The 26167-nt window shown below is 42.5% G+C and overlaps 1 protein-coding gene across 2 annotated transcripts in view; it reads left to right on the top strand.

Moving 5' to 3' along the window:
• Window positions 1-26167, top strand: part of LOC147027096 (uncharacterized) — a 547644-nt gene that overhangs the window by 53873 nt on the left and 467604 nt on the right. For both annotated transcript variants that reach the window (XM_085883264.1, XM_085883263.1), the window contains exon 3: window positions 7279-7492. In XM_085883264.1, the coding sequence (XP_085739390.1) occupies window positions 7279-7492 (214 nt within the window). The remainder of the gene's footprint in view (window positions 1-7278; window positions 7493-26167) is intronic.

Here is a 26167-nt window from a genome sequence, read left to right as displayed (position 1 = left end):
TTACCATGCCAAAGGAGTGTCTGGAGCTGTGTCTAAAAAGCTGGCTCCAATGATAATTGAGGTAACACCGGTCAACGAGCAAGGTAACACTGGTCAAGGTAGCACCAGTATTTTGAGTCTAAGGATTCGTCACTCCTTGGGTGGTATTTCCTTGGAACATGGCTCCTGGCAACTGTAAACCAGAATAGCACCAAGTTTCTTGACTTTGCAAGAAGTCATAGACTTAGGGTGGCTGGTTCATGGTTTCAGCACCCACAGGCTCATCACTGCAATTGGTATTCCAATGCTGGTGGTGTGGCAAAGGAGATTGACTTTGTGCTCGTTGATGGTCACTGAAGGATGACCCATAACTTCGGGGTCTACTGGAGTGCTCAGTTCCTTAAAACCGACCACAGGTTTGTGGTAGCAACTCTAAAGTTGCAGCTTAAATTCAGGAGAATGGTGCCATCCCAGCCTAGGCTGGATGTTGACAAGCTCAAGGATGAGAGGGTAGCTGAGGAGTTTGCGTACATGCTGAGTAGGGATTGAGTGGTTATGGGTGCTTTGGGGAAACCCGAATAGTTATGGAGTGCCTTTCAGACCACCGTCCTTGATGTTGCCGGTGGATGTCTTGGAATAAACCGCCAGGTGAAGAAAAATTTTGTCTCTCAAAGGACACTGGATACCATTGACCTGAGTCTTAAGATCAGGTCTAATGGCAGAGCTGAGCTGTTGAGGAGGTTGAGGCTTAAATCTGTATGTGCACTGAGGGTGGACAAGGAGGCCGATGTGTGAGGAATCTTTCAGGGGATAGAACATCACCTGTGGTCAAGTTATTCTCATCCTGCGTACAGGGCAAATTGGGCATTGCGTTCCTCCAAGCCCACCTCTCGGTGTACTGCAGTTAGAGTGGAGGGTGGTGGACTCCTGACAGAGGAGTCTGAAGTGAAGGCCCTTGGGCCGGTTAATTTGAGAGGCTGTACCAGGCTAATTCACCAGCTGTTGAGCTGGTTGTCAGGGGTGTTACTATTCCTATTACTGTCCTTCCAATCAACTGTGATCCACCTTCATTTGTGGAAACACAAGCTGCAGTGAACTGGTTGAAATGGGTTGAAGCTCCTGGGATCTGTGGCATCCATGCTGAACTTCTCAAGGCTGGTGGAAATGCAATACTCATGTTGTTGCATGCAGTTCTGTGCTCTGCCTGGAACACAGGCATCATCTCAAATGACTGGAAGAGGGGCCTTGTTGTTCCTCTCTGGAAAGGGAAGGGTGATTGCCAGGACCGCAGCAACTACCGAGGGGTGACTCTGCTTTCAGTGCCGGGCAAGGTCTTAATGGGGTTCACCACCACCTGCTTGAGCACCAGCATCCAGAGCAGGCAGGCTTTACACCAAAGAGGTCAATGATTGACCGTATCCTTGCTCTTAGGGTCCTCACCGAACGCAGGCGAGAGTTTCAGCAGGGGCTGTTTGCAGCCTATGCTATTCTCTGTAAAGCATTTGATTCAGTGAATCGGGATGCCCTCTGGAGAAATCTTGGTCGTCGTGGGGTGCCACCAAAACTGATCAATCTGATGTCTGAACTCTACTCTTGTCCTGAGAGTACTGTGAGATGTGGTGGTACCATCTCTGACTTATTTCCAGTTGTTACTGGAGTTCATCAGGGGTGAGTAGTGGCACCCACACTTTTCAGTGCTTGTGTGGACTGGATTCTGAGGAGGATGTTGGAGAGATCAAGCTGTGGTACATTGTTTGGGAATGTCAAGATTTCGCAGATGATGCAATCATCTTTGTGGAGACTCAAGATATCCTTTTGAGAGCCCTCGAGGTGATGAATGAGGAGTCAGGTCCGCTGGGATTACGGGTTTCCTGGGTCAAAACAGAGATCCAGGCTTTCAATGACATCTCTGATATTGCTATCTTGTCTGTACCTGTTTGTTCATGGGGATGTTGAGGTCACGGAGAGATTTACTTCCCTTGGCAGTGATATTCATGTCTCTGCGAGCTGTGAACCAGAGGTCAATTGACGTCTGGGTTGGGCCTGTGGAGTCATGGATTCAGTGGATCATGGGGTGTGGCACTGTATCAGTACCTGTGTGGGAGGAGGCAAGTCTGTATCGTCAGGTCCTTCGTGCTTCCAGTCTTGATCTATATACATGAGAGTTGGACTCTGAGCAGAGATTTGAGATGGAGACTTAATTCCTTTGGTACCAGGTCTCTTCGGAGAATCCTTGGCTATCGCTGATCAGACTTTGCGTCCAACGAGTGGTTGCTGAAAGAGACTCAAATGAGATTTGTTTCCTGCATAGTCCGTGAGCATCAGCTGCAGCTGTATGGACATATGGCTCGTTTTCCTGATGCTGATCCTGCTCAACAGATGCTCTCAGCGAGGGAGTATCATGAGTGGAGGAGGCCAATTGTCCCACCACATGCCTCATGGTTTCAGTAGGTTGACCGGCAGCTCAAGGAGATGGGGATGGGCCAGGCATCTGCCTGAGGGATGACCAGACGGAGGCCCCTGGAGTCCAGGCGGAAAGTGGATGCATCGGTGCGCTGCGCTCACCCATGCTCCCAAACCTGACCTGAACTATATTAACTTACTCCACAACTATAGGCTGTTGCACGAGTATTGCAATAATCACATGTGTGGGTGCAATATGAAGCTGTTTAGTTGCATTCTTTCCTCCAGGGCTTCATTGCATCTGTTCGCCACCACATCAAGTCATCTTCCATCCATACTCATGATCTCTTCTTCCCCAAATGATGCTATTCCCAAGCACTCCATTATTGTGATTTCCCCCCTCTTTCTGACCTCTTATCATTTGTTAGTTGTCGGTTGGTTTATTTATTTTCTGTTTCATCTACATTTCCCCCGTCCTCTTCTTGCTCTGTTTCATTCAGCTTGCGGGCAGCTTGTTCATCACAATGTGTCCTTCACCCCCTCCCCTTGATCTCACTTTCACGTCTACTGTGCTGTTGGTCTTTCTCCCTTTCCGTTTTTTTTTGTCTGCCATGCTGCTGGAGCTCTTTTACGAGCCTCGATCATGTACAATGCCATGCAAAAGTATTCACCCCCTTCCGATAATGCCACATTAAGATGAATTATGTAGAAACAATTTTTCAAATGAACTTTTTTATTCATAACTGAAGAGATCAAACTAACCACTTATAGATGAAGGTGGTTGCATGTCAGGAATACCTGGAAAAAACATGTACAAATCAAAATTCACTGGTTGAAAAAGTATTCAACCCCTGAGGTCAGGTGGAAGCACCTTTTGTAGCAAAGACTGCTCTGAGTGTTTTTGGGTAGGTATCTACCAGCTTTGTACAGTGAGATGGTGAAATCTTTGCTCCTTCTTCATGTGAAAATTGCTCAAGTTTAGCCAAGTTTGATGGGGATCGTCGATGGACTGCAATCATCAAGTCTCGCCATGAATGTTCAATTGGGTTCAAGTCAGGACTTTGACTGGGCCACTCAAGAAAAGTTATTTGCTTCTTATTCAGCCACTCTAGTGTGGTTTGAGCTTTGTGCTTCGGATCATTGTCCTGCTGAAATGTGAACCTCCTACCCAGTTTCAGATTCATGCCTGACTCAAGTAGGTTTCATCAAGGATTCTCCTGTACTTTTCACCATCCATTCTCCCTTATATCCTGACAAGCTTGCCAGCCCCTGCTGATGAAAAGCAGGCCCAAACATGATGCTGTCACCACGATGCTTGACAGAAGGGATGGTGTTGACTGGGTGAGGTGCAGTGTTAGGCTTGCACCAGACATGACCCTTTGAATTTACACAAGGAAATTAGACACAGGAGGAAGCCACTCAGCCCATCATGCCTGCGCCACATTAACATCACACTAATTTACAAACACAAGATCAAAATAAGAAAATGCAAACTGTTCTTCTAAATTAAGTGGTTTTTGTGTTTTTATGCAGTTCCTGGAAAAATAAATTCCCAAGAGGAGAGGGCATGGGCTTGGGTAAAAAACACACAACATCAACTACACAACTCCCCTTGACAAGACCCTCACCAACAGCACTCCATACACGTGCACACAATCACCCATCAATGCTCAAACTACCGAAAAGTCCTGTCAACATCCCCATACCCCTCTATCTCCATAACTTCCAGATACCTATCTATTTCTAATTTAAACTTATCTGCTGTTTCTGCTGTCACTACCTTTCCAGGGAGACAATTCCATGCATTAACTACTCTGAGTAAAAGTCCCCTGCCTTGCTACCACCTTAACTCTTATCTTCTTTACTCTCAAGCTATGGCCCCTGCTCCTATCACTGTCTACTCTGTTGAATAATTCATCTGTACTAGTTTTTTCTATACCTTTCATTATCTTAAACATCTCCATCATATCTCTTCGTAACTGCCGCCTTTCTCGTGTATAAAGCCCTGTCTCCTTCAGCCGCTCCTCATAGCTGAGTCTAGCAAGTCCCGAAATCAATCGAGTAACCCTGCGCTGAACCCTCTCTGTGGCATATATGTCCTTCCTAAGTTGTGGTGATCAAAACTGCACACAATATTCTCGATGTGGCCTTCACTAAATTCCTGTACAATGTCAACACCACGTCTTTTGATTTATAAATGATCCCCGTCCGAATAAAACCTCAAACCGATTTGCTTTACCCATAGCTGCCTTGCACTGTGCTGCCTGCTTACTAAAATTTAGATCAAAAGGTTCAATTTTTGTCTCCTCTGACCACAAAACTTTTCTCCACATGCCTGCAGTATCATTAAAGTGCTTTTTCACAAACTCCATTTGAGTTTTTAGATCCGTCTTATTCAGTAATGGCTTCTTTCTTGCCACCTGTCCATCGAGGCCAACTTTGTGAAGGGAACGAGATATTGTTGATTGATGAACCCTGATCCCCATCTCGGACAGAGAGCCTTGCAGATATTTTAAAGTCATTGTTTGATTTAATGACATCCCAAACCATTTTCCTGCTTGCCCGGTTGCTGAGTTTGGGTCGAGTCTGGGTGGTATGCTACATCTTCCACTTCTTAATGATGGATTTAATCGTATTCAAAGGGATAATGAGTGTCATTAAAATCTTGTGATAACCCTCTCCTGAACGGTGCTTCTCCACCACTTTGTCTGACTTCTTTGGAAAGCTCCTTGATCTTCATGGTTGCCTTGTTGGTTGACCAAGTGAGTTGCACCTTAAAACTCCTTAGATAAGTGGTGGAGCTTAATTTTTAAGTTAAACTACTGATTAAATACAGGTGAAACCTATTACACTTATTTTGTAACCTTTCAAACAAATAATTTGCTGTTGAAGTGATTTGGGGTTAATTAGGCAAAGGATAAGCCTGGTGTTGGCTTAGTGGTTAGGTTGCCGGCTTGGGATCCTATGGTCCTGAGTTCTAAGCCCCGTTGGGCTGCTGAATTAATACACCAGGAGGTTGACTCAGCCTGTCATCCTTCTGAGGTCGGCAAAATGAGTACCAGTGCACTGGTAAGGGAGACACTGCATCAGCGGCATAGCTGCATCCCAACCAGTGATGCAACCAGCAGCCACAGGCTGCACTCGATAGAAGAGGAAAAGGATTTGAATACTTCTGCAACTGAGAATCATCTGATTTTTATTTTCTGTTAAACACATTGGAATAGTTTGTGAAGACTCTATATATTAGGTTTGATTTGAAAGCATGATGAAATAAGGTCAGGTGGCATCAAAATGCGAAAACTTTGGGAGGGGGTGAATACTTTTGCAATCAACTGTATACACAAAAAATCTATGTGCCAAACAAACATGGCTGTCGGTAGTGATACATGAATATTTGGGGTCCTTCCCTTTGGTTTATGTATGTTGTTCATTTTGCCATACCCAGCGTGTTCTTTAATGCCTGCAATCCAAGGTTATGAATGAATGTACAGGTCAGCTACCACTCAAATGGATCTTTGTCAGTTGGTGTGTGTGACTTCTGAGTGACGTTACAATGACTACATCAACAGCGTAACGTTTTTGAAACTTGTATTTCAAATAAACAGATACAATGTCAAATGAGGAAGTTCACTATGACATACGATTTTTAACAAGGATTCCCACGTTGAGTTGTTTCTGCACATTGTCTCTGTACTGCCGGCTCAACTCACATGTGCTCACCTCGTCCTCTGTGGCTGTCGAACAATCGATTCCCATCGTGGTGTTCTCTCTCGTATGTTGGCCTGGTCAAGATGATTAAAGAGCTCAAAGGAATTCCTTTCTGAGACACAATCTTAATGTGGTTTAATCAACCTGATTATAATTGGCTCCACATGTTTACAACCACTTTGAACATGAACACCTCGTTCACTCATCAAAGTTAAATTGAGCATGGGGACGATCGAATGCATGTCTCAGCACATATCACCCTTTCTCTCTCTACCTCCCTCTCGCAGGTTTATATAGTATCACAGAACAATCCTGTACATTCCAGCAAATGCGATTCTAGTTCATACTGGCAGTTTCGTCTGATAACGTTGCAGCATCTTCATGGATATCACCAGACAGTTTACACTATAATACTGCCTTCCACAGTCAAAATTGGCTCATTACATCAAGCAGTTTATATTACGATTTACTGATGTGTGTTAAATGAAACTTATAACCTGTAACCATCAATTTTAATCATTTATTTACAGGCATTTACTAATGCTTACAAATACAACAACATCGAGCTTTTAACTGACAATGGCGATTCAAGCTTCTCAGATTGTCGAGTCATTCTGCTGACAAACACATGGATGTGTTGATGGCAATATTCAGGTGTCGAGCAGAGACAGGAAGCACATCGAAAGAGTAAGCATGAGGGATAAAGAGCTCAAGGGATTGGTTGAGAGGGAGAGGTGATGTTCACTGGTCAGATAATCATTGTTCAGAGAATAAACAGAATGAAAGAAATTTATTATTTCCACATACTGGCAACCAGCATGCAAAGATTCATTTTATGTCCAACATTTTTGTTATACTGTTGTTCATCAAATTACAAAACAACCATGACTTGTTGGAAAATAAACATAACTGCTTGACTCAACACCTCTCTCGAGTGCATCCAAGTTGACAATACAGTACATTGGCACTTAATACCATTGTCCCCGAACAGCTGCTGGAGGGATGAATGTCCCAATGCACCTCGGCTTTCCCGAAATGTTAAAATATCAAGCTTTCAGCACGGCATAAAATTTCTTCAATTTGTTACAATCTGTTATGTTCTTTTTGTGCAGAAATAATTGCCAAATTGTCAGCCATCTTAACCTGTATCAGATGAATTTTCGAAAATTGACAGGTGTCCTTGAACAGGTGGAACATTCCCCCGTGACTTCTCTGTGATGACAACGGTGAGGGCGAAGCGTCGGTTGCAAGCCTTCCTCCTGTCTATGTACAACCAGCAGGGTGTGCAGCAGCTTGGCGTCGAGTTAGCGCGCAGCCCCGTGTTCCTATACGAGGACCATACTGGCCGTCCACTGCCCGAGGAATACCCAATTTTCAAGCGCGTTAACCTCGCAAATGGAAAGTATGTTCTGAACAATATCACATGACATGTCTCAGTGCAACTCCAAAACTTTTGTTTGAAATTATTTTGATTCAGACATTTGCTTTTATCATTTTGAACTGTTTTATATACCTCTGAGACCATGTTTTATCAGCAAGAAAGATGACTTTTATGGTCTGTACAAAGTCCGTCTCACTGTAAAGAACTTTTTCAAAACATATTTTGAGGGCCATTGTTTTGAGTGACTTTTATATCGTCGCTCGATCTGTGCTATGATTCATGATGTAATGCTGTGGCAGGCTGTAAAAAAACATTGTCAAAGTATTTATAAAGTTTCAACAGGGTAGAAGTTTTCATGCTTCGATGTTTATAACAAGGTCTCTCTGCTGTCCTGACTCTGCCAAATGTTCCTTCTCTTCCGAGCGTAGTTACTTCTGGCCTCGGCTGGACATGTATTGACAAATTTACTAATTAACAACAAGGTTTAGTTGATATAACAACGAAGCAAAATGTTTTCAGAAATTTTGTCGATTGTTTTTTGTTTGTTTGTTTGTTTTGATGATAGGAAGTCGGGAGACGCTCATGCAACTCACACAGCAAGCAGTGGGTAAATGTAGCATGGCTGTGCAACATACAGCTGCACAGCCAAGTCGCTTCGGGGTGATGTTTGTGACATTTTACCAGCTGGATAGCTTGTTCAGGAATGCCAGGTCAAGGCATGAGCTTAAAATGCATGGCACCGGATTGTCAGGGTGTTTTGCAATTTGACACGGTGTGCTGAATTCTTCTTTTGTGTGAGAATTCAAACCTTGAAATATTACTGTGGTTTGTACACTGTGCAGTATCAGCATATAATCTCTGTCTTTTGTTGTTCATTCACTTGTTGATGTAAGGTGGACATCCACAGTTTAAGTCATCTATAGTGCAAGGGGGAGAGGGTGAGGTTTGAAGTCAGGAGAGGGCATGGAGAATAGAGAAAAGGAATGGAGAGGAGGTGGTCAGGTTTGACGATGGTGTTGGTGTTGAGAAATGGTAAGTGAAATAAAAGGAGAGAAACGAAATGTGTGGGGAAAACAGAGATCGAAGGAGAGTGGTGTGGTGGCAGAGGGGTTGGCTGTGGGTGAAATATTGAATGAATATTCAAGCTGTGTTGAATATGCCATATGAAACAAAATATGGGCGTCGATTGGTGGGGGACGGGGGGACATTTCCCCCCCACTTTTTATCAAGGGGGGACAACATATCGATTGTCCCCCCCACTTTTTTCATTGAAGTAAGTTACGTAACACAAAACGAGCTGATCTACTACAACCAGGCCGAGATGCTCCTCAAATACAAGAATAGAATTTTAAATCTCTCTATAATTCCAGCAATCTCTGTGTGCATGTTTGTCTGTGGGCATGTTTGTCTGCGACCGCTGTTTCTCGACAATCACTGGTCCGATATACTAGGAAACTTGCCAGGTATATTGCCGGGGACACAAGGATGTGCCTTTTCAAGGTTTGAAATTAATCGGACAAGTGGTTCCCAAGTTATGGTCTCCGTACTCGCAAGCCGTTCGCGTCTGCTTTGGCTTTGGGAGTTGGACCAAACCATTTCACGTAAATAGAGTGGGGGGGGGGTTGCCCAATACACAGCCTCTCTGGATCTTTACTTTTTGCCAAAAACAACAAAAGAAAAAGAACCGTAAGTTTTATTGGTCTATTATAGTTCGATTAAAGATGATAGGTTAACAATTCAACATTGAGAATCCGTGCTTCCCAAGCCATGGTCTCCCACCGGCCAAGCGTCCATAGTGACGTCGTTTTTTGATCCTTCAATGTCGGCTCTTCCTATCATTGCGAAGCAGAATTCGCCAAGTGTTGGATTGTTCACCCACTAACAGGGAACGTGACCTGGACATTTTGAGGTATGTTGGGACGTTTTCAGACTTTGTACCGTCATTTTATGAGTGTTTAAAGAAATCGCGGCTTCATGGCCCGGAGCGCCACGCCTCGGATAGTGTTAGGCGGCAATGGCTCGGGCCTCTTTAGCAACCAAAATAGTTTATTTCACCTTTCTAACTTATATCGCCGGATGCCTGATATTATTACCTGCACGATGATGTGTCTGTGTTTAATTTTTGTGACTTTGCACCGTCGAGTTATCAGCCAATAAAATATTTTGCGGTCTGGAATGCTGATTGAGATGGTGGAGCTTGTGCAGGATGACGCGGTTTCACTCTTCCGGCTCGCACAAACAAACGGAAAGATATTTTGTAATTCTGTTTTCATATTTCGCAGTCGATAACAGTGGCCTAAATCCCAACGTTGAAAACCGGGTGAATTTCGAAGGAAAGTGGGTATTTTGTCGACTAAATTAGCTTTGAATACTTGGGAAACATCAAATAAAATGCGCTGATTCACTCGCTTTTGCGGCGGTTAATGTAAATAATTTTTCCATCGGTACTTGGACTTAGGGGATTATAGACCTACAAAACGAGAGGTATCATTCGGTCGTCGGACTTGTGAGGATTAAATTATAGATTTTAAAAGGTAGCTGTTGAAAAATATGCAAAATTCACCAAAGCGGTTCGGACAAACGAACGGAAAATTATTTTTGAATTCTGTTCTCGGATTATAAAGTAATCTATCGGGTAGTAATGAGATTACCTCGAAAATCCGATTAAAAAAGGCTTAGGCTTAGTAGCTTAGCCGCAGCTTGCAATTTTTACTCCGTTCCGTTCCGAAAAATAACGTTCCGGAAGGAATTTCTCTTCCGCCATCATCCAAATAATTTTCCATTTGCACGAGGACAAAGACGAAGGATAGACCGACATAATAAGGATAAAGGATAGACCGAATGAAAATGCCCGGTTACGCAAGAATAACCCTTATAATTCAGATGTCAAAATTTATTCAACTGAAATGTAATTCCCTTCTCATTTCATAGAGTATCAAGGGCTTAGCCAGAGGTCCAAAAGCGATGAAGTGAAAAGAGGTGAACTTGGTTGATGTGACGGTGCGTGTAGCGCAGCGTTGCGAGCGCCAACGGCGCGATGCCATTACGGCGAGGGGTCTGGGGGCCTTGAGCGGCCCCCAGAAGCCAATGCATTTTTGATGCCCAGAAACCTATTCTTGGCTAATTTCAATGCTCAAAATTTTAAAATGTTAATATTCATGTAAAATGTAATTAATATAAAAATGTTAATGTTCAACCACATTAATCATGAAAATTATATATATATATATATATATATATATATATATATATATATATATATATATATATATATATATATATATATATATATCCATACAGTCAGACAGTAAATTTTGTTTGTGTCAAAACATTTTAGTCCCCATGTTAAACCCACCCCACACCCTCACCACGCCCGACCCCACATGTTCTCTCATCATTCAATCACAATGTTCCTCATCATCCTTATGATGGTTGAAGGCTAGTTCCTCTCTTCTGTGCAGACTGGCATCCCAAGCCTTGAGGATGTGCAAGGTGTCCTCATGAGATCAGTGTACTGGGAGGAGGGTTGTGCAGTCACTGTTGGGGGTGGGGGGGGTATTGTCCTATTTTGGTATTGTGATAGGAGTGGAGATAAGAGTATTCAGAGCACTGCCGGGTAGCTTTGATAGTTAATCCCCAGGGAGCTCAGATGGCTAGAGGGCTCAGGCCAGATCATATTTCAGGAAATGAGCGACGAGGAAATCGCCTCGTCTGCCTCAGCCTGGCTACGCACTAGAATATGGATATCAGAAAGTTTTTCACGACAGCATCAAGTAGCACATCCGTGACCACTCTCCTGGAGCAATCAAGTTCCCAGAAAGAGGTGGACGATTCAAAGGAGAAGATAGCAGAAAAGGGTGCATGTGCGAGTACTCGGCCTAATTTCCCAGATCAGCCTTTTCAACCTCATGATGTCAGTTGTATCCCAGTCCAAATACTGCCAAACCGAAAGTTGAAGTTTCAACAACAGTGGTTCAAAGATTTTCCATGGCTTCATTTTGATCAGAGCATCGGCGGTGTACTCTGTCACACCTGTATGGACGCTTCTCATGAAAAACTTACCGAACTTGCCCGCTGTGCAGAAGACGCATTTGTCTCAAAGGGCTTTCGGAACTGGAAAAAGGCTACAGAAAAATTCAGACAACCCGAACGATCAAACACACATAGGCTTGTCTCTGAAAATCTGAAATGTCGCAGAAGTCAACCTGGTGTCCATGTGCAGCTGAGCGGCAAACTGCTAGAAGAGCAAAGATCTGCACGGTCAGCACTTCTGAAGATTATCACCTCACTGCAATATTTAGCCCGACAAGGTTTTGCAATTTGTGGGAAGGATGCCTCTGAAGGGAATTTTAAAATGCTCTTACAGTTGCGGCCCGAGGATAATATAAACCTCAAGACGTGGCTGTCAAGGAAGACAACGTTCATAAGTGGAGAAATTCAGAACGAAATTCTACAGTTGATGAGTCATGCCATCCTCAGAAATATCTGCAGTAATGTGAATGAAATGTCCACTCAGTTCGGACTCATAACTGATGGAACACAATATATTCAGGATAATGAGCAGGAGTCGGTGTGTGTGCGCGCTATGTGACGGATTCCTTTGATGTTCAAGAAGATCTCATCGGCCTCTACCAAGTATCGTCAACAACAGGAGTATCACTTTTTAAGATGCTTCAGGATGTCCTAATTCGGTGTCAACTCCCAATTGAACACCTTAGAGCGCAGACTTGCGATGGGGCAAGCAACATGTCCGGAGAGTACAAGGGCTGTCAAGCACAGCTAAAAAAACTCCAACCGCTAGGCAATTATGTTCACTGTGGAGCTCATGTCACCCAACTCATTACATCCAAAGCCCTACAAACTGCACCGTTCATAAGAGACGTTCTTGATTATGTCCAGGTACTCAGCAACATCTATAACAACTCTGGAAAATTCAAGCATCTGTACTTGAATATCCACGCTGACGATGATGACACTCCTTGCCCTGCACGCCTGAGGCCAATTTGCCCGACGCGTTGGTTAACTTGTTCTCATGCCGTGAAATCGATATTGGATAACTATGAAGCGGTACTGGATGCCCTTCAACAAGCAAGTGATGAATTTGGTACGAACACGGCATCGCGAGCCAACGGTATTCGAAGCTGTATTTTATCAGGAAAGTGTGTTTTCGGTCTGTTTGCATCATTGCCCGTTCTCCAATCCCTTGAATACCTCAATAAGGCACTTCAGGGTTCACAAGTTACCGTGTCTGGTATGCTTACTGCTGCAAAGTAACTGCACAGAATCTCCAATCTCTCCGTACCGACCAAACGTTGAAGGAGGTTTTCGAAGCAGCACAACAGAAGTTCCAGCAGTGCCAACTAGATCCAGTGACCCTCCCTCGTAAGTGCAAGCTTCCGAAGAGACTTGATGGAGGCATGCAGGGATACACTGCCAATTCTGCAGAGGAGGTATACAGAGTTGAATTATTCAAAGTCATTGACAGCGCATCTGAGAACTTGAACGAGTACTTCACATCAACCGACCTCATGGCGTATGGGTGAAATGACTTGGGTGAAATGCTCCTGTCTGGGTCATTCAAACCACAAATAGTCCGTAAATATCCCGAACTGTCGGATTCCCTCGAGCAAGAACTTGGCTTCTTTCGTAACCAGTTCAGTGGTTCATCTGTTGAGGATTACCGTAAGATATTTGTAGACATGGTGCGGAAGTCCGTCGAATGTTCCCACAGGTAGAACGTTTGCTTAGGCTTCTATTGGTTTCCCCAGCAAGTTCATGCGAAGCTGAACGGTCATTCAGCGCACTCAGACGTATGAAGACTTGGTTACGTTCCACAATGACCCAACAATGCCTCAACCATCTCATGATCTGTCATGTACACCGAGATCGTATCACTGCACTTTGACCCCCAAGACATTGCAACAAAGTTTTTAACTGGATCGGCAGACAAGAGGGTTCATATTTTTGGCAAGTTTTAAGTTAAGTTGACCGTACTCGTGTAATATCAATTTGTATGTCAGTCTTTTTTTCAGTTTATGTTTAGTGAATCAGTTCAAGGGTCGTGAGAAGGAGGGTTGATAAACAATTCTTTATATATGTATATGTATATATATATATATATATATATATATATATATATATATATATATATATATATATATATATATATATATATATATATATATATATATCTATATCTTTGATGACACTTGAAACTTTGAAATGTGTGTGATTAATGTTTAATTAATTTCGCTCCGTCTGCTTACATTTGATAAATAGATTGTCGATAGATGGTCAGATTAATTCAAGGGATTTGTGTGATCAGTAGGCAGCAAGTCAACGAGCGTATAAAATCAAGAATTTGCAAGGGTAGACTTGCTGTGTCCATGCCGGCACGAAGTGGGCTTCGTGGTCTGGACATGCAATGTCCCCCCCCACTTTTCAAAAGCAATCGACGCCCATGAAACTAAATACTATCACATTCCATGAAACATTTATTACTGCACCTCCGCTTCTGAAGATCGATGGAAGTTGTTTTCACCCCAGCTTGTCTGTTTAACTGTGAGCAGGATATCTCAAAAAGTTACTGATGGATTCAGACCTAACTTGGTGGACAGGTTGTGAGTGTGTGTGCATGAGGATGAAGTGATTCCATTTTGGTGAAGATCCGGATCCTGATTGTTGAATTTTTGAAGTGATTTTTCACCATTGTGAAACGTCGGGACAAAAACGATTATAGCAGGATATCTCAAAAAGTTGTGGACAGATTTGGACGAAATTTGGTGGACAGTTTGGGTGTGTGACAATGACGAAATTATTCGATTTGGGTGAAGGTCTGGATCCGATTTTTTTTGTTTCGAAAGTGATTCTTTTCCATTGCGAGATCAGGCCAAAACAATCTACCTACTCTATCTCAAACACAGTGTGTGTTTGTGTATTTGTGCATTTGTCTGTCCCCATTCATATGGATGATTTACGAAGGGTTTTCAAGGCCAAACTTTTAACATGACTGTGCATTCACTATGGTCTATTTTTCAGGATAAAAAAAACTTGAAAAACATTTCAAATAAAAGAGTAATTTCGTCTCTTCTATTGGAAATCTAGACGGTGACTTGCAACCGGGCATCAACGGCGGTGTACAGAAGCATTGCAGGTGAAATAATTTGAACTGTGAGAGCAACAACACACAGCACTGAACTTGTCACGAGATTAAAACAACTAGTCAGACGTATGCTAACACAGGGAGCTCCAGTTAGTAGATTAAAACAAGTTTTCTTTGAGATCATAAAACAACAACAAATAGAATTGGTGAAATACAAAATGAACAGTAAAAATACAAGTCTGAAGACGACGATGGTTCACGAGCGGTATTTGACAATGTAGATTGTTTCAGAAGTCAAGGATGAGACAATGTGATAATTTTAGACCAAGTTATAAAAATCATCAACATGATGTGGTACGAGTGACAGGTTATTAGCTGCAAAATGTCGAAAACCCGGTTTCGTTCAACAACTTTCAAAATTTGTCCTTTGCATAACCTTTAAAGGTCAGAAAACAATGTTGTGGACATTAAAATATGGAAACAGGATACGTGCTATAGCTTATTGTAGTTAGTTCATTGAAGGTCGAAAACCCGGTTCGATTCCCACATCTTTGAAAATTTGACCTTTGTGGCCTTTAAAGGTCAAAGGTCAAGGATTATGACCTTTGGTGTAAAACTTCCTCTGGAACATTCCAGGAACAATATAATGTCATATAGGTAGTATGGCATTTCGCACTCCTCGGATTAATTCTCCATTCTTTGATGAAATCAGCGTAAAAGCAAACTTGAAGGGGGTGCCATGGGCAAGGTGTTCGAGATAAAGCAAAATGGTTTCAAGACTTTAGGTGGGGAATGACCTCAAGATTATGCATAAAAAATATTGTCATCCTTGCTCTCAAAGTTTGGGCAGTCGTATGATTTTTATGTCAAAATTCGCAATTTTCTAAGTTTTTGACCTTGTGACCTTGACCTTGGGCCGAAAATGAAAAATCGGACAACGCCAAGTTTTAGATAATTCATTTTGCTATTCAAATACTGAAGAACCCATTCCATTCAGTCAATTCCCTCGGAGAAGATAGATTTTTAATCCGACTACCCTCTAAAAATGGCTATTTTGGGGGCATGGCTCCGCCCACAATGGGTGTAGCACGCCCTCATCCAGGAAAACACAACTAGTGGGGCGGCTTAGCCCAAATATTCAAAAGATTTGTGCATTTTCTGATACAAGCACCAAATTTGGCACAAATGTACATTAATATGTTGCGAACATTTTCAGATATTGGGCCACTTGAAATTCTCTCTTTATGTCTGCCATATTGGATTTCAAAATGGCCGCCACTTGAAATCTACATTTGCAATTATCTCTGGACGTAATGCAGCTATTGACTTGATTCTGGTATCTAAATGTATGTTTTTGGGGGCAAGGAATCCAATGGTAGTGGCCATGATCCGGCACTCACACATGATCCCACACAGTGGCCATGATCCGGCACTCAATGGACGTCGTGAAGAATGCTGTGGAACACCTGAATCCTGGACAGACACCAGTGGTCACCGTTGATCAGCCACTGTTTGCTTTGGCTAAGCAGATACAGTGGAAGTGGCCAGAGAGCTACGGTGAAGACCAGATAGTGGTGATGTTTGGTGGCCTCCACATAGAGATGGCGGCACTGAGGACACTGGGGGACCGGCTGAAAGGGAGTGGTTGGGTGCAAGCACTTGTGCAAGCCGAGATTGCGACAGCAGGGACAGCAGACTCATTCCTGCGAGCATCCCATGTCTTGCGCACAAGAAGAGCACATCAAGTGACTGCAGCAGCACTGTACATCCTGCAACTCCGTGCCTACAACCACTACTGTCTGGGAGAAACCAGGGATGCAGAGGACCTTCCAGAGTTTGAAGACTGGTGTTGCCAGAGAGGAGAAGACATCCCCCAGTTTCACTACTGGGCAACCGTGCTGGAACTAGAACTGTTGGTTCTAGTGGATGTGCGTTCTCTCAGGCAGGGATCATTAATGATGTACCTCAATGCTCTGACAGAGCTGGTCCCCTGGTTCCATGCACTGGATCACACCCACTATGCTAGGTGGATACCAGTGCACCTGAAGGACATGGCCGAACTCACCATCAAACACCCAGATGTAGCCAGGAAATTCAGGGAAAGCCACTTCACCATTCAGAAAACACAGAGGGTGTTCTCTTCAATCCCGATTGACTAGGCACATGAGCAGAATAATGCCTGCATCAAAGGAGACGGTGGAGCAGTTTGGCTCACTGACAACCCTAGTGCCCTACGTCGCTGGATGGTTGCGGGACCAGAAGTTACCAGGGTGATCGAAGAATTCCAGGATGGGAACCAACACTGGAGACGGCAAACAGCAGACACACTTCATCATGATCAGACGCCAAGTGTACAGGCCTCATTTGTGAAAGATGTTCGCTCTCTCATCGGTGTCATAGAGGAGATGGGCAACCGATTCGAGGAGGAGAGTCAGGATGTAGTAAAACTGGACACAAAGGAGATCTCAGATCCTGCTGCTGTGGAGACCATGATGAATGCCAAGAGGATTGGCCAAGAGCAGTTTGAGGCTTTCACCAGAGAGTGTCTGTTGGACAGAACAAAGGCAGTGGACGCACCCATTCCTTGTAACTAGCTGAAGGTGTTCAGCACTTCCACTCCAAGAAGCCAGAGCATAGGTCAGCAACAGCTCGCCTCCATCAAGAATGACCGTGAACTCTTCGCATGCCTGTACATTGGCTGCCAGATGAGGGATGGAAACCTTGAGGAGTTCTTTTGTCACGAGAATCTGGCATGTCCTCCTGCATTGTCTGATGGTGGAAGCCTCTGCACTGGTACCAAGAGTGATCTCCTCACATGCTTGGAAGAAGTCTCCGATGCAAAGACAGAGACTCCTGTCACGACCTGTATTGTGCTTGATGGAGCAGCCATCGTCCAGATGCTGAAGCCGGCTGCATCAAAGACCTTTGAAGAGTATGCACACCAGATCTTCATCCCTTATATGTCCACGAAGCTGCAAACAGTGTCACGCCTGGATCTGGTCAGGGATACTTACCTTGCTGATTCACTGGAAGGTAGTACACGTGCAAAGCGGGGACAAGGTGTGCGGAGATGTGTGGTGGCTGCCGCAGCCATACCAGGAAACTGGCAGAACTTCCTACTAGTGGACAGCAACAACACCGAGCTGTTCAGGTCCCTCTCAGCAGCTCTCGTGGAATGGTTTGACGAGGAGGACAAGCAACTCGTCATTACTGATGGAGAGGCAGTGCTCAGCAAGCCACTACTGCCAGATCTGACCTCACTCGCCCCATGTAACCATGAAGAAGCTGACAGTCGGATGTTGCTGCATGCATCTCACGCAGTCCAGCATGGACACCATGCGATACTCATCCGGACTGTAGACACCGATGTTGTGGTGCTGGCAGTATCCCTGGCATAGGAGTTGCAACCAGAAGACAAACTGTGGCTGGCATTCGGAACAGGCCAGAGTTCCTGATACCTAGCAGCACACGAAATAGCAGCAGGATTGGGATGAGAGAAGGCTCGTGCACTGCCAATGTTCCACACTCTAACTGGAGGCGACACTGTGTCTAGTTTTCATAGACATGGCAAGAAGACTGTGTGGGCAGTCTGGACGGTACTGCCAGAACTCACTGAGGAGCTGCTGCTGCTGTCCTCTGCACCTCGTGACATACCAGACGATGCAATGCACATCACGAGAGGTTCGTGATCCTGTTGTATGATCGAACCAGCAAATACACAGACATTGACAAGGCCAGGAGGAAACTCTTCGCAAGGAAGAACAATGTGCAGCTCATCCCTCCAACCAAGGCAGCTCTGGAGGAACATGTCAAGAGGGCAGTGTATCAAGGTGGACATGTGTGGGGTCAGATACTGCTGCCAGCACCAGAGCTCCCTCCACCAACCAACTGGGGTTGGTCAAGGACTGGAGAAGGACAGTACACACCTTACTGGACCAGGCTAACTGAGGCAGCTCACAGCTGCATTGAGCTGGTTTCTTGCAAGTGCAAGAAAGGGTGTGTGAGGCGCTGCAAGTGCAAAAAAGGCTGCCCTTCAGTGCACAGCACTCTGTGTGTGTGAAGGGGATTGCACATGATATGAGTCAACAACATACATGTACTTGTGGCAATGCTGAACTTGTTAACATGACACTGTTTATGTACACGTATCTTCAGTACCGGTATATACCTAGCCTCAGATACCAGTACACCTAGCCTCAAATAATAGACCATGTAGCCTGTCAGTATTATACCCAAGACATTCTTTTCAAAGTATTGTGTTGAATCCAATATTTGCCTAGATAATTTCCAAATAAAATTATATAACAGACTGTGATAGATAATATCTAGTTGAAAATGGTACCAGTGGATTCCTTGCCTCCAAAAACGCATTTAGATACCAGAATCAAGTCAATAGCTGCATTACGTCCTGAGATAATAGCAAATGTAGATTTCAAGTTGCGGCCATTTTGAAATCCAATATGGCGGACATAAAGAGAGAATTTCAAGTGGCCCAACATCTGAAAATGTTCGCAACATATTAATGTACATTTGTGCCAAATTTGGTACTTGTATCACAAAATGCACAACAGGTTTGCAATGCTGCTACACTAAACTAGACATTGATATCGAACACAAAACCAAGTTTCATCTAGATCGGATCAAAGACTCGAAGTGCACGGAGTTATGCTCTGTTAAGACAGACACACAGACTTAACAAAGATAGTGGTCACTCTGGCTGGCGCTCGTGTACCAATTATTGAAGAGATATTTACGAAAATACGTAATTAAAACAAACAATATATATATGTATATGTATATGTATATATATATATATATATATATATATATATATATATATATATATATATATATATATATATATATATATATATATATATATATATATATATATATATATATATATATATATATATATATATATATATATATATATATATATATACATATATACATATATATATATATATATATATATATATATATATATATATATATATATATATATATATATATATATATATATATATATACATATATATATATACATATATATATATATATATATATATATATATATATATACATATATATATATACATATATATATATATATATATATATATATATATATATATATATATATATATATATACATATACATATATATATATATATATATATATATATATATATATATATATATATATATATATATTTATATACCATTTAGACCCCTTTCAGTTGTTGTTTGGAGACAAGGAAGCAGGTCAAAAAACCGTTTATGAATAACTGTTTGAATATTTGATTAGCAGTTTGATTTAGTGGTAAGTGGGGTGGACGTGCTGGTTGGTGGACATGATATATTTAAGATAAGATGTATATGATTATATATTCCAGTGAGTAGAGTTTGATTAGTGATGTTACTTTGATGGGTTGACTGACTGCCTGGACGCAACTAAGGTTGTGGATCTACTGATGTGGATCCATGACCAATGTTGTTGATTCAACGTTTGGAGAGGTTCGGGGCTGAAAGGATCGAAACCTTGAAGAAGAATGCTGCCCAGCCTATGAACTATGCAGTCGGGAAACCATTCATTTGCTTACAGGTGAAGGTTTTACTTACAGGTTGACCTTATGGACCTATTCAATTGTTTACAGTTAGACCTTATAGACCCCGTTATACCATCTGTCTGAGGACCTTCTGCAATAACACTTGAGATTCACCAGACATAATATATAGGCTCCCCTTTGGTAAACCACCTCAGTACCAAGTATAATCAATTAATTAAATTATCTTTCTTTTTTCTTAGGTTTTGCTCATCGTGGTTCGTGGCATAGGGAAAAGTCTGAGATTCAAAAGAAAAAATTCCACGTGGCAAAGAGAAAAGGGTGTCCATGACAACAATTTCACCCCATTATAATCAAATGGGTTATGTTTGTGATTTTATTATTGCCAAACCTCAGGAATGTTTCAAGATATCAGATTGTTTGTACGTATGTGTAGTATATGTGTATAAAATCTGGTCATAATTTGTCAAAGGTCAAGGTCAATGCCACCCAAAACATCTAAAACACCGATGAGGCAGCAATTGAATAATGTATCAACCAACCTTGTTAAGCACAACATTCCATCATGTAAAACACTTGATCGGTCAATTTTTCCAAATTACTAAATTTCTGTTTCCATGATAACTATTGTTTATTTGTATTTCTCAAGTATCGTGTAAATAAACGACATCTTTCTTGTTTTGACGAAAATAGAAATTTTTCATCATATGTTGGTCTGTCTCATTTGTTTGTTTCTCTGTGAGTAGGGTAACCGGTGAACGCTTTCAGCTATCTTCGTTAAACTTTATCAGAGGAATCCGAAGGACAAAAGTGAGGCTGCCAATGTTTTTTGATTATATATGTCAAAGGTCAAGGTGACAGTGACGTTATTTGCATAATACAGATACGACCAATAGCGTTTGTGTGACGTGACGTCAAACTTGACACAAATAAGATGGAAAAAAATCACCTACAAATTCTGAGCAGATTTGACAATCCGATCGTTATTAAAATTTCCAAAATGTTGGCAATCCATTAATGTATACATGTCATTGCCATGGAAACGAGGTTGTCCATGTTAATGAGTGGCGGTTTAGGGACTAAAAAAAGACGATAAATTGGAGATGCTTCAAAGTACAGGTACCAAGTTGCAAGGTGACAGTGACGTCATTTGCATGATTTTCTTCATACCTGTCTGGCTACCACCTGATGCCTTCTTGTTTGTTTGTCTGTCTGTGAGCAAGATATCTCAAAAAGTTACTGACGGATTCAGATGAAACTTGGTGAATGAGTTGGGTTGGTGACAAGAACAAGCTGATTAGATTTTGGTTCAGGTCCAGATGCAGATCCAGCCTATCAGTGGGATACACAACGTAAACTGTTTAGTCTGGCAGAGGTATGTGCTCTACTGAGGTCATGGATCGACACAAACTACCCAATAATGACAAAGTGAAAAGATGTTTTTCGAAATTTTTACAAATTAATTAAAGATCAAAATCTGAAATGTCTTGCATCAATAAGTCTTCAACCCTCTGAGTCAATACTTTGTAGAAGTACATTTGACAGCGAATACATCTTTGAGGCTTCTTTGCTATGTCTGCATCATCTTTGTACATCTGGATTTGGGGATTTTCTCCCATTTTTCCTTGTAGATTTGTTCAAGTTCTGTCAAGTTAGATGGGGAGCGTCGGTGAACAGCAATCTTCAAGTCTTTCCACAGATTATCAATGGGATTCAAGTTTGTCCTTTGGCTGGGCCACTCAAGGACTTTCATCCATCCATCCATTAGGACCATACTCTGTGCAGAGCGTTGGTGCCGCCGAAGCAGTCTCCTTGGCTATTGGGAACAATCCTGGACGGGTCGCCACTCCGACACAGTATACCAGCATGCTGGCACTCATTTTGCTGACCTCGGAAGGATGACAGGCAGAGTCAACCCCACCTGGTGTTAATTCAAAAGATGAGCGGGATTTGAACTCAGGACCCCAGGATCCCAAGCCCACTACCCTAACCATTAAGCCAACACCAGGCATAGTTAGATGGGGAGCGTCGGTGAACAGCAATCTTCAAGTCTTTCCACAGATTATCAATGGGATTCAAGTTTGTCCTTTGGCTGGGCCACTCAAGGACTTTCATGTTCCTGTTCTGAAGCCATTCCAGTGTTGTTTTGACTATGCTTGGGGTTATTGTCTTGTTGGAACGTACATTTGAGGTCTTTTGCACTCGAAAGCAGGTTCTCTTCAAGGATTTGGCTGCATTTGACTCCATTCATTGTTCCCTCTATCCTTGCACGTCTCCCAGTCCCTGCCACTGAAAAGCATCCCCATAGCATGATGCTACCACCACCATGATTCATGGTAGGGATGGTGTTAGATTGGTGATGAGCTTTGCTCAGTTTCTGCCAGCCATAGTGCTTTGAATTTAGGTTAAAGAGTTCAATTTCCATCTCATCACACCACAAAATCTTTATCTCATGCTCTCAGAATCTTTCATGTGCCTTTTTGCAAACTCCAGGCATGCTGTGATGTGCCTTTTCTCAGGAGTGGCTTCTGTCTGGCCACTCTCCCATCAAGCCTAGATTTTTGAAGTGCTGCAGAGATTGTTGTCCTTCCGGCAGGTTCTCCCATCTTAGCCAGAAACTCTGTAGTTCTGTCAGAGTGGTCATTGCATTCTTGGTCACCTCTCTGACAAAGGTCCTTCTCGCCCATTTGCTCAGTTTGGTTGGATGGCCAGCTCTAGGAAGAGTCTGGGTTTTTCTATATTCTTTCCATGTCCTAATGATGGAGCTCACTGTGCTCCTGGGAATTTTTAACACTCCAGAAATTGCTTTATGCCCGTCCCCAGATCTATACCTCCTCACAATTCTATCTTGGAGTTCTACGGGCATTTCATTGGACGCCATGGTGGAGTTTCTGCTCTGACATGCACTGTCAACTGTGAGACCTTAAATAGAAAAGTGTGTTTCTTTCTAAATAATGTTCAAGCAATCGAATTGGTCACATGTGGACTCCAATCAAGTTGTACAGATATTTCAAGGATGATCAAAGGAAATTGGAATCACCTGAGCTCAATCTGGAGTGTCACAGCAAAGGGGTTAAATACTTATTGATGCAAGACATTTCAGCTTTTAATTTTTAATTAATTTGTAAAAAACAATTCTAAAAACATGTTTTCACTTTGTCTTTTATGGGGTATTTTGTGTAGATCGGTGACAAAAATTTAAATTTAATCCATTTTAAATTCAGGCTGTAACACAACACAATGTTACATAATTCGAGGGGTGTGAATACTTTTCTGAAGACAATGTATATTCTTGTTTGTCGTGTCATGTGTCTCCAGGATTTTTGTGAGGTTTTAATTTTATTCTACAAAGCCTGCAAGGCCTATTTAAAGGCCCAGTCACACCTTGACGTTTTAGCCAGCTTATGCTGATTTTTGAAAAATTTGTCTAAAACGCTGGCGCACGTCCAATGCTTTATGGTTAAGTTTTGGAAACATTGAGAGCACGCTGAAAAACACTGCCATACATCGTAGTACGCTGGCTTTCATCTTTGTACTTTACGGTTGTCCTCAAATTTTAGCATGCTTGAAATTTTACGACTTATGCCAGCATATGGCTCACAAGTTCCGCTACGCTGGCCATAAGTTTTAGGTATGTTATGCGATCGTTGACACACATCGACACACGTTACTTGTAAGTTACTCATAAGTCAAAACACGTCGAGGTAATGTTTAGCGTCAGTGTTCCAGACTCCCTGTTTTTTTGTTTTTTTGTTTGGATTTTTTTGTTCGGTATGAGGGTGATGTTGACACTTCGATTTCTAGTGTGGTTATAATATAATATAATTAATAGGCTGCCGCTCAACGATTTAAATCATAACCGCACTAGAAATCGAAGTGTCAACATCACCGTCATGCCAAAGAAAAAAAAAACATAGAGTCTGGAACACTGATGGGTTCCTCCTGTGTGAACCCCATTTTTATATACCAATTCCCCTAAATGCTGCCAATACGCCATTATATGGTAGTTGTAAGTTAGAAACACGTTCATTTAGTTCTATGGTCGTCCTGAAGACGTCACTCAAATACGTCTACATACGTTAATGTGCGTTGGAAATACGTAAGGAATTGGTTCAAACCACGTTACTCATAAGTTAGAAATAACTTTCAGGTACGCTAGACATTAGCTCGACGTGTTTCGACTTATGAGTAGCTTACAAGTAATTTTTGTCGACATGTGCCAACGTTCGCATATTGTGCGTACAACTTATTCCCATCGCATGCGGAACGTGTGAGGCATACGGCAAGTACGTCGTAAAATTTTTAACATGTTTAAAATTACAAGACGTAGTCCACTTACTACGACGTATGATAGCATACTTTAGCGTTTTATTCACGTATACCAAACTTACCCATACCGTATCGACATGCGCCAGCGTTTTAGATGCATTTTTCAGAGGTCGGCATACGCTGGCAAGATCGCCAAGGTGTGACTGCGATGTTGATACTTCCATTTCTGCGGCGGTTCTGATTTGAATCGTTGTGTGGCAGCCTTATAATAGGCTACACCATGTGATCGTCGGCGATACGTGCAGCGCTATGCATAAGTTAGACTATCGTTGGGCATAGGTTGTGAACGCCGACAACAGGCTAAGCATTCGTTGGTATAAGTTATCTATAAGACAACGAAACGTTCTGTGTCCGTTACTAATATGTTATGCATACGACCAACTCGTTATGAATTCGTCCGAATCTTTAAAAAAAACATCAAAAGTTCAACGTAAGCCATCGTTTTAGATACATTTTGATACGTTGCCATTGCTGGTCCAAAACGTCAAGTTGTGACTGGGCCTGAAGACCTTGAACATGACCAACATGAATGAAAAAGGCATTGATAAGTATCAACTTAGTTTTACATGAGTAGCAAGGACGTAATGAAGCGATGGAGAGTTCGTAGTCTTTGAACCAGCACCATGAGCTTCACCGCTCATATGGGAACACTAAACAGGCCAAGTTGAATGCTTCATCTGCTTAGAATCCCAATGAAGTAATTACTAATCTCATGGATTTCTCATGTTTTGCAGAAACTGCATAATGATATAAACAGTTTCCTTCATGAATGCAATGAACAGGACGTTGATATAGGTGTGCGAACCCTCACTGGAAGCAAGGATGAGCTGACGTTTCAGGCATTAACCCTTTGTCGGATCCCTCTTCTGTTCTGATAAAGGGTTAACTTCTGAAACATCAGCTCATCCTTGCTGTCCATGTCGGTTAACATACCTCTGTCAATCTCCTGTTGATTTGATCCATCGTCCCACCTGTCCGCCGACCCCGACCCTTCACCAACAAAACTAGTTCTTCATTCCACATTGTTTCCTTCATGATTTATCATTTTAATTCAGTATGACTAGTCCTTCGTTTGTTTGTTTGGTTAATCCTGTGCTATTATCTTATCTCAGCAAAATGTTCACTCACACCAGTTATACATTATGCCGGCATCACATATTTTGCTCAATTCTGTGTATTGTGCTTGAAAGTACGTTGCATGCTTTAAATTTTGGGCTGACAGGTAAGGGTGGCCTCGAGGTTTTCACACTCGTCGACTTGCTGTCTAGCCTGCGTTTGAATCCCGACCCAGTTATGAACCGTCATCCCTGAGTTTCACAGACAGGGTGATTCATCAATGTGTGCGTCGTCCCTCAGATGGATGTTAACCAGGTGTTCCGTCTGTACCATTATCCGGTTTGACGTTAAATGTCCGGTGGTATCCCACTGTACTTGGTGAAGAGGAGGTGAGGTATTGCCGGCAGCATGGCTAAATTCCAAATTCCTGCCCTCACCTCCAGAGGGCTTTCCATCAGCGGCAAACATGTGCCCTCAGCCAATGATGCTACCCCACCACCTTGTGCTGCATACCAAGGAAGAAAAAAATATATTTTTATATTTAAGTAATCAAGCAACCAGGAATGGGAATATAATAAGCAATATTGAATAATGATGGGATGGGAAAACCTTTTGACGTAAACATGGTTTTAAGGCTG

This window comes from Eptatretus burgeri, chromosome 5 (genome assembly GCF_056783735.1).
Source record: "Eptatretus burgeri isolate ZD-2024b chromosome 5, Ebu_testis_v1, whole genome shotgun sequence".
NCBI lineage: Eukaryota > Metazoa > Chordata > Myxini > Myxiniformes > Myxinidae > Eptatretus > Eptatretus burgeri.
The sequence above is the reverse complement of the archived record's forward strand: the minus strand, read 5'-3'. Positions and strand labels throughout refer to the sequence as shown.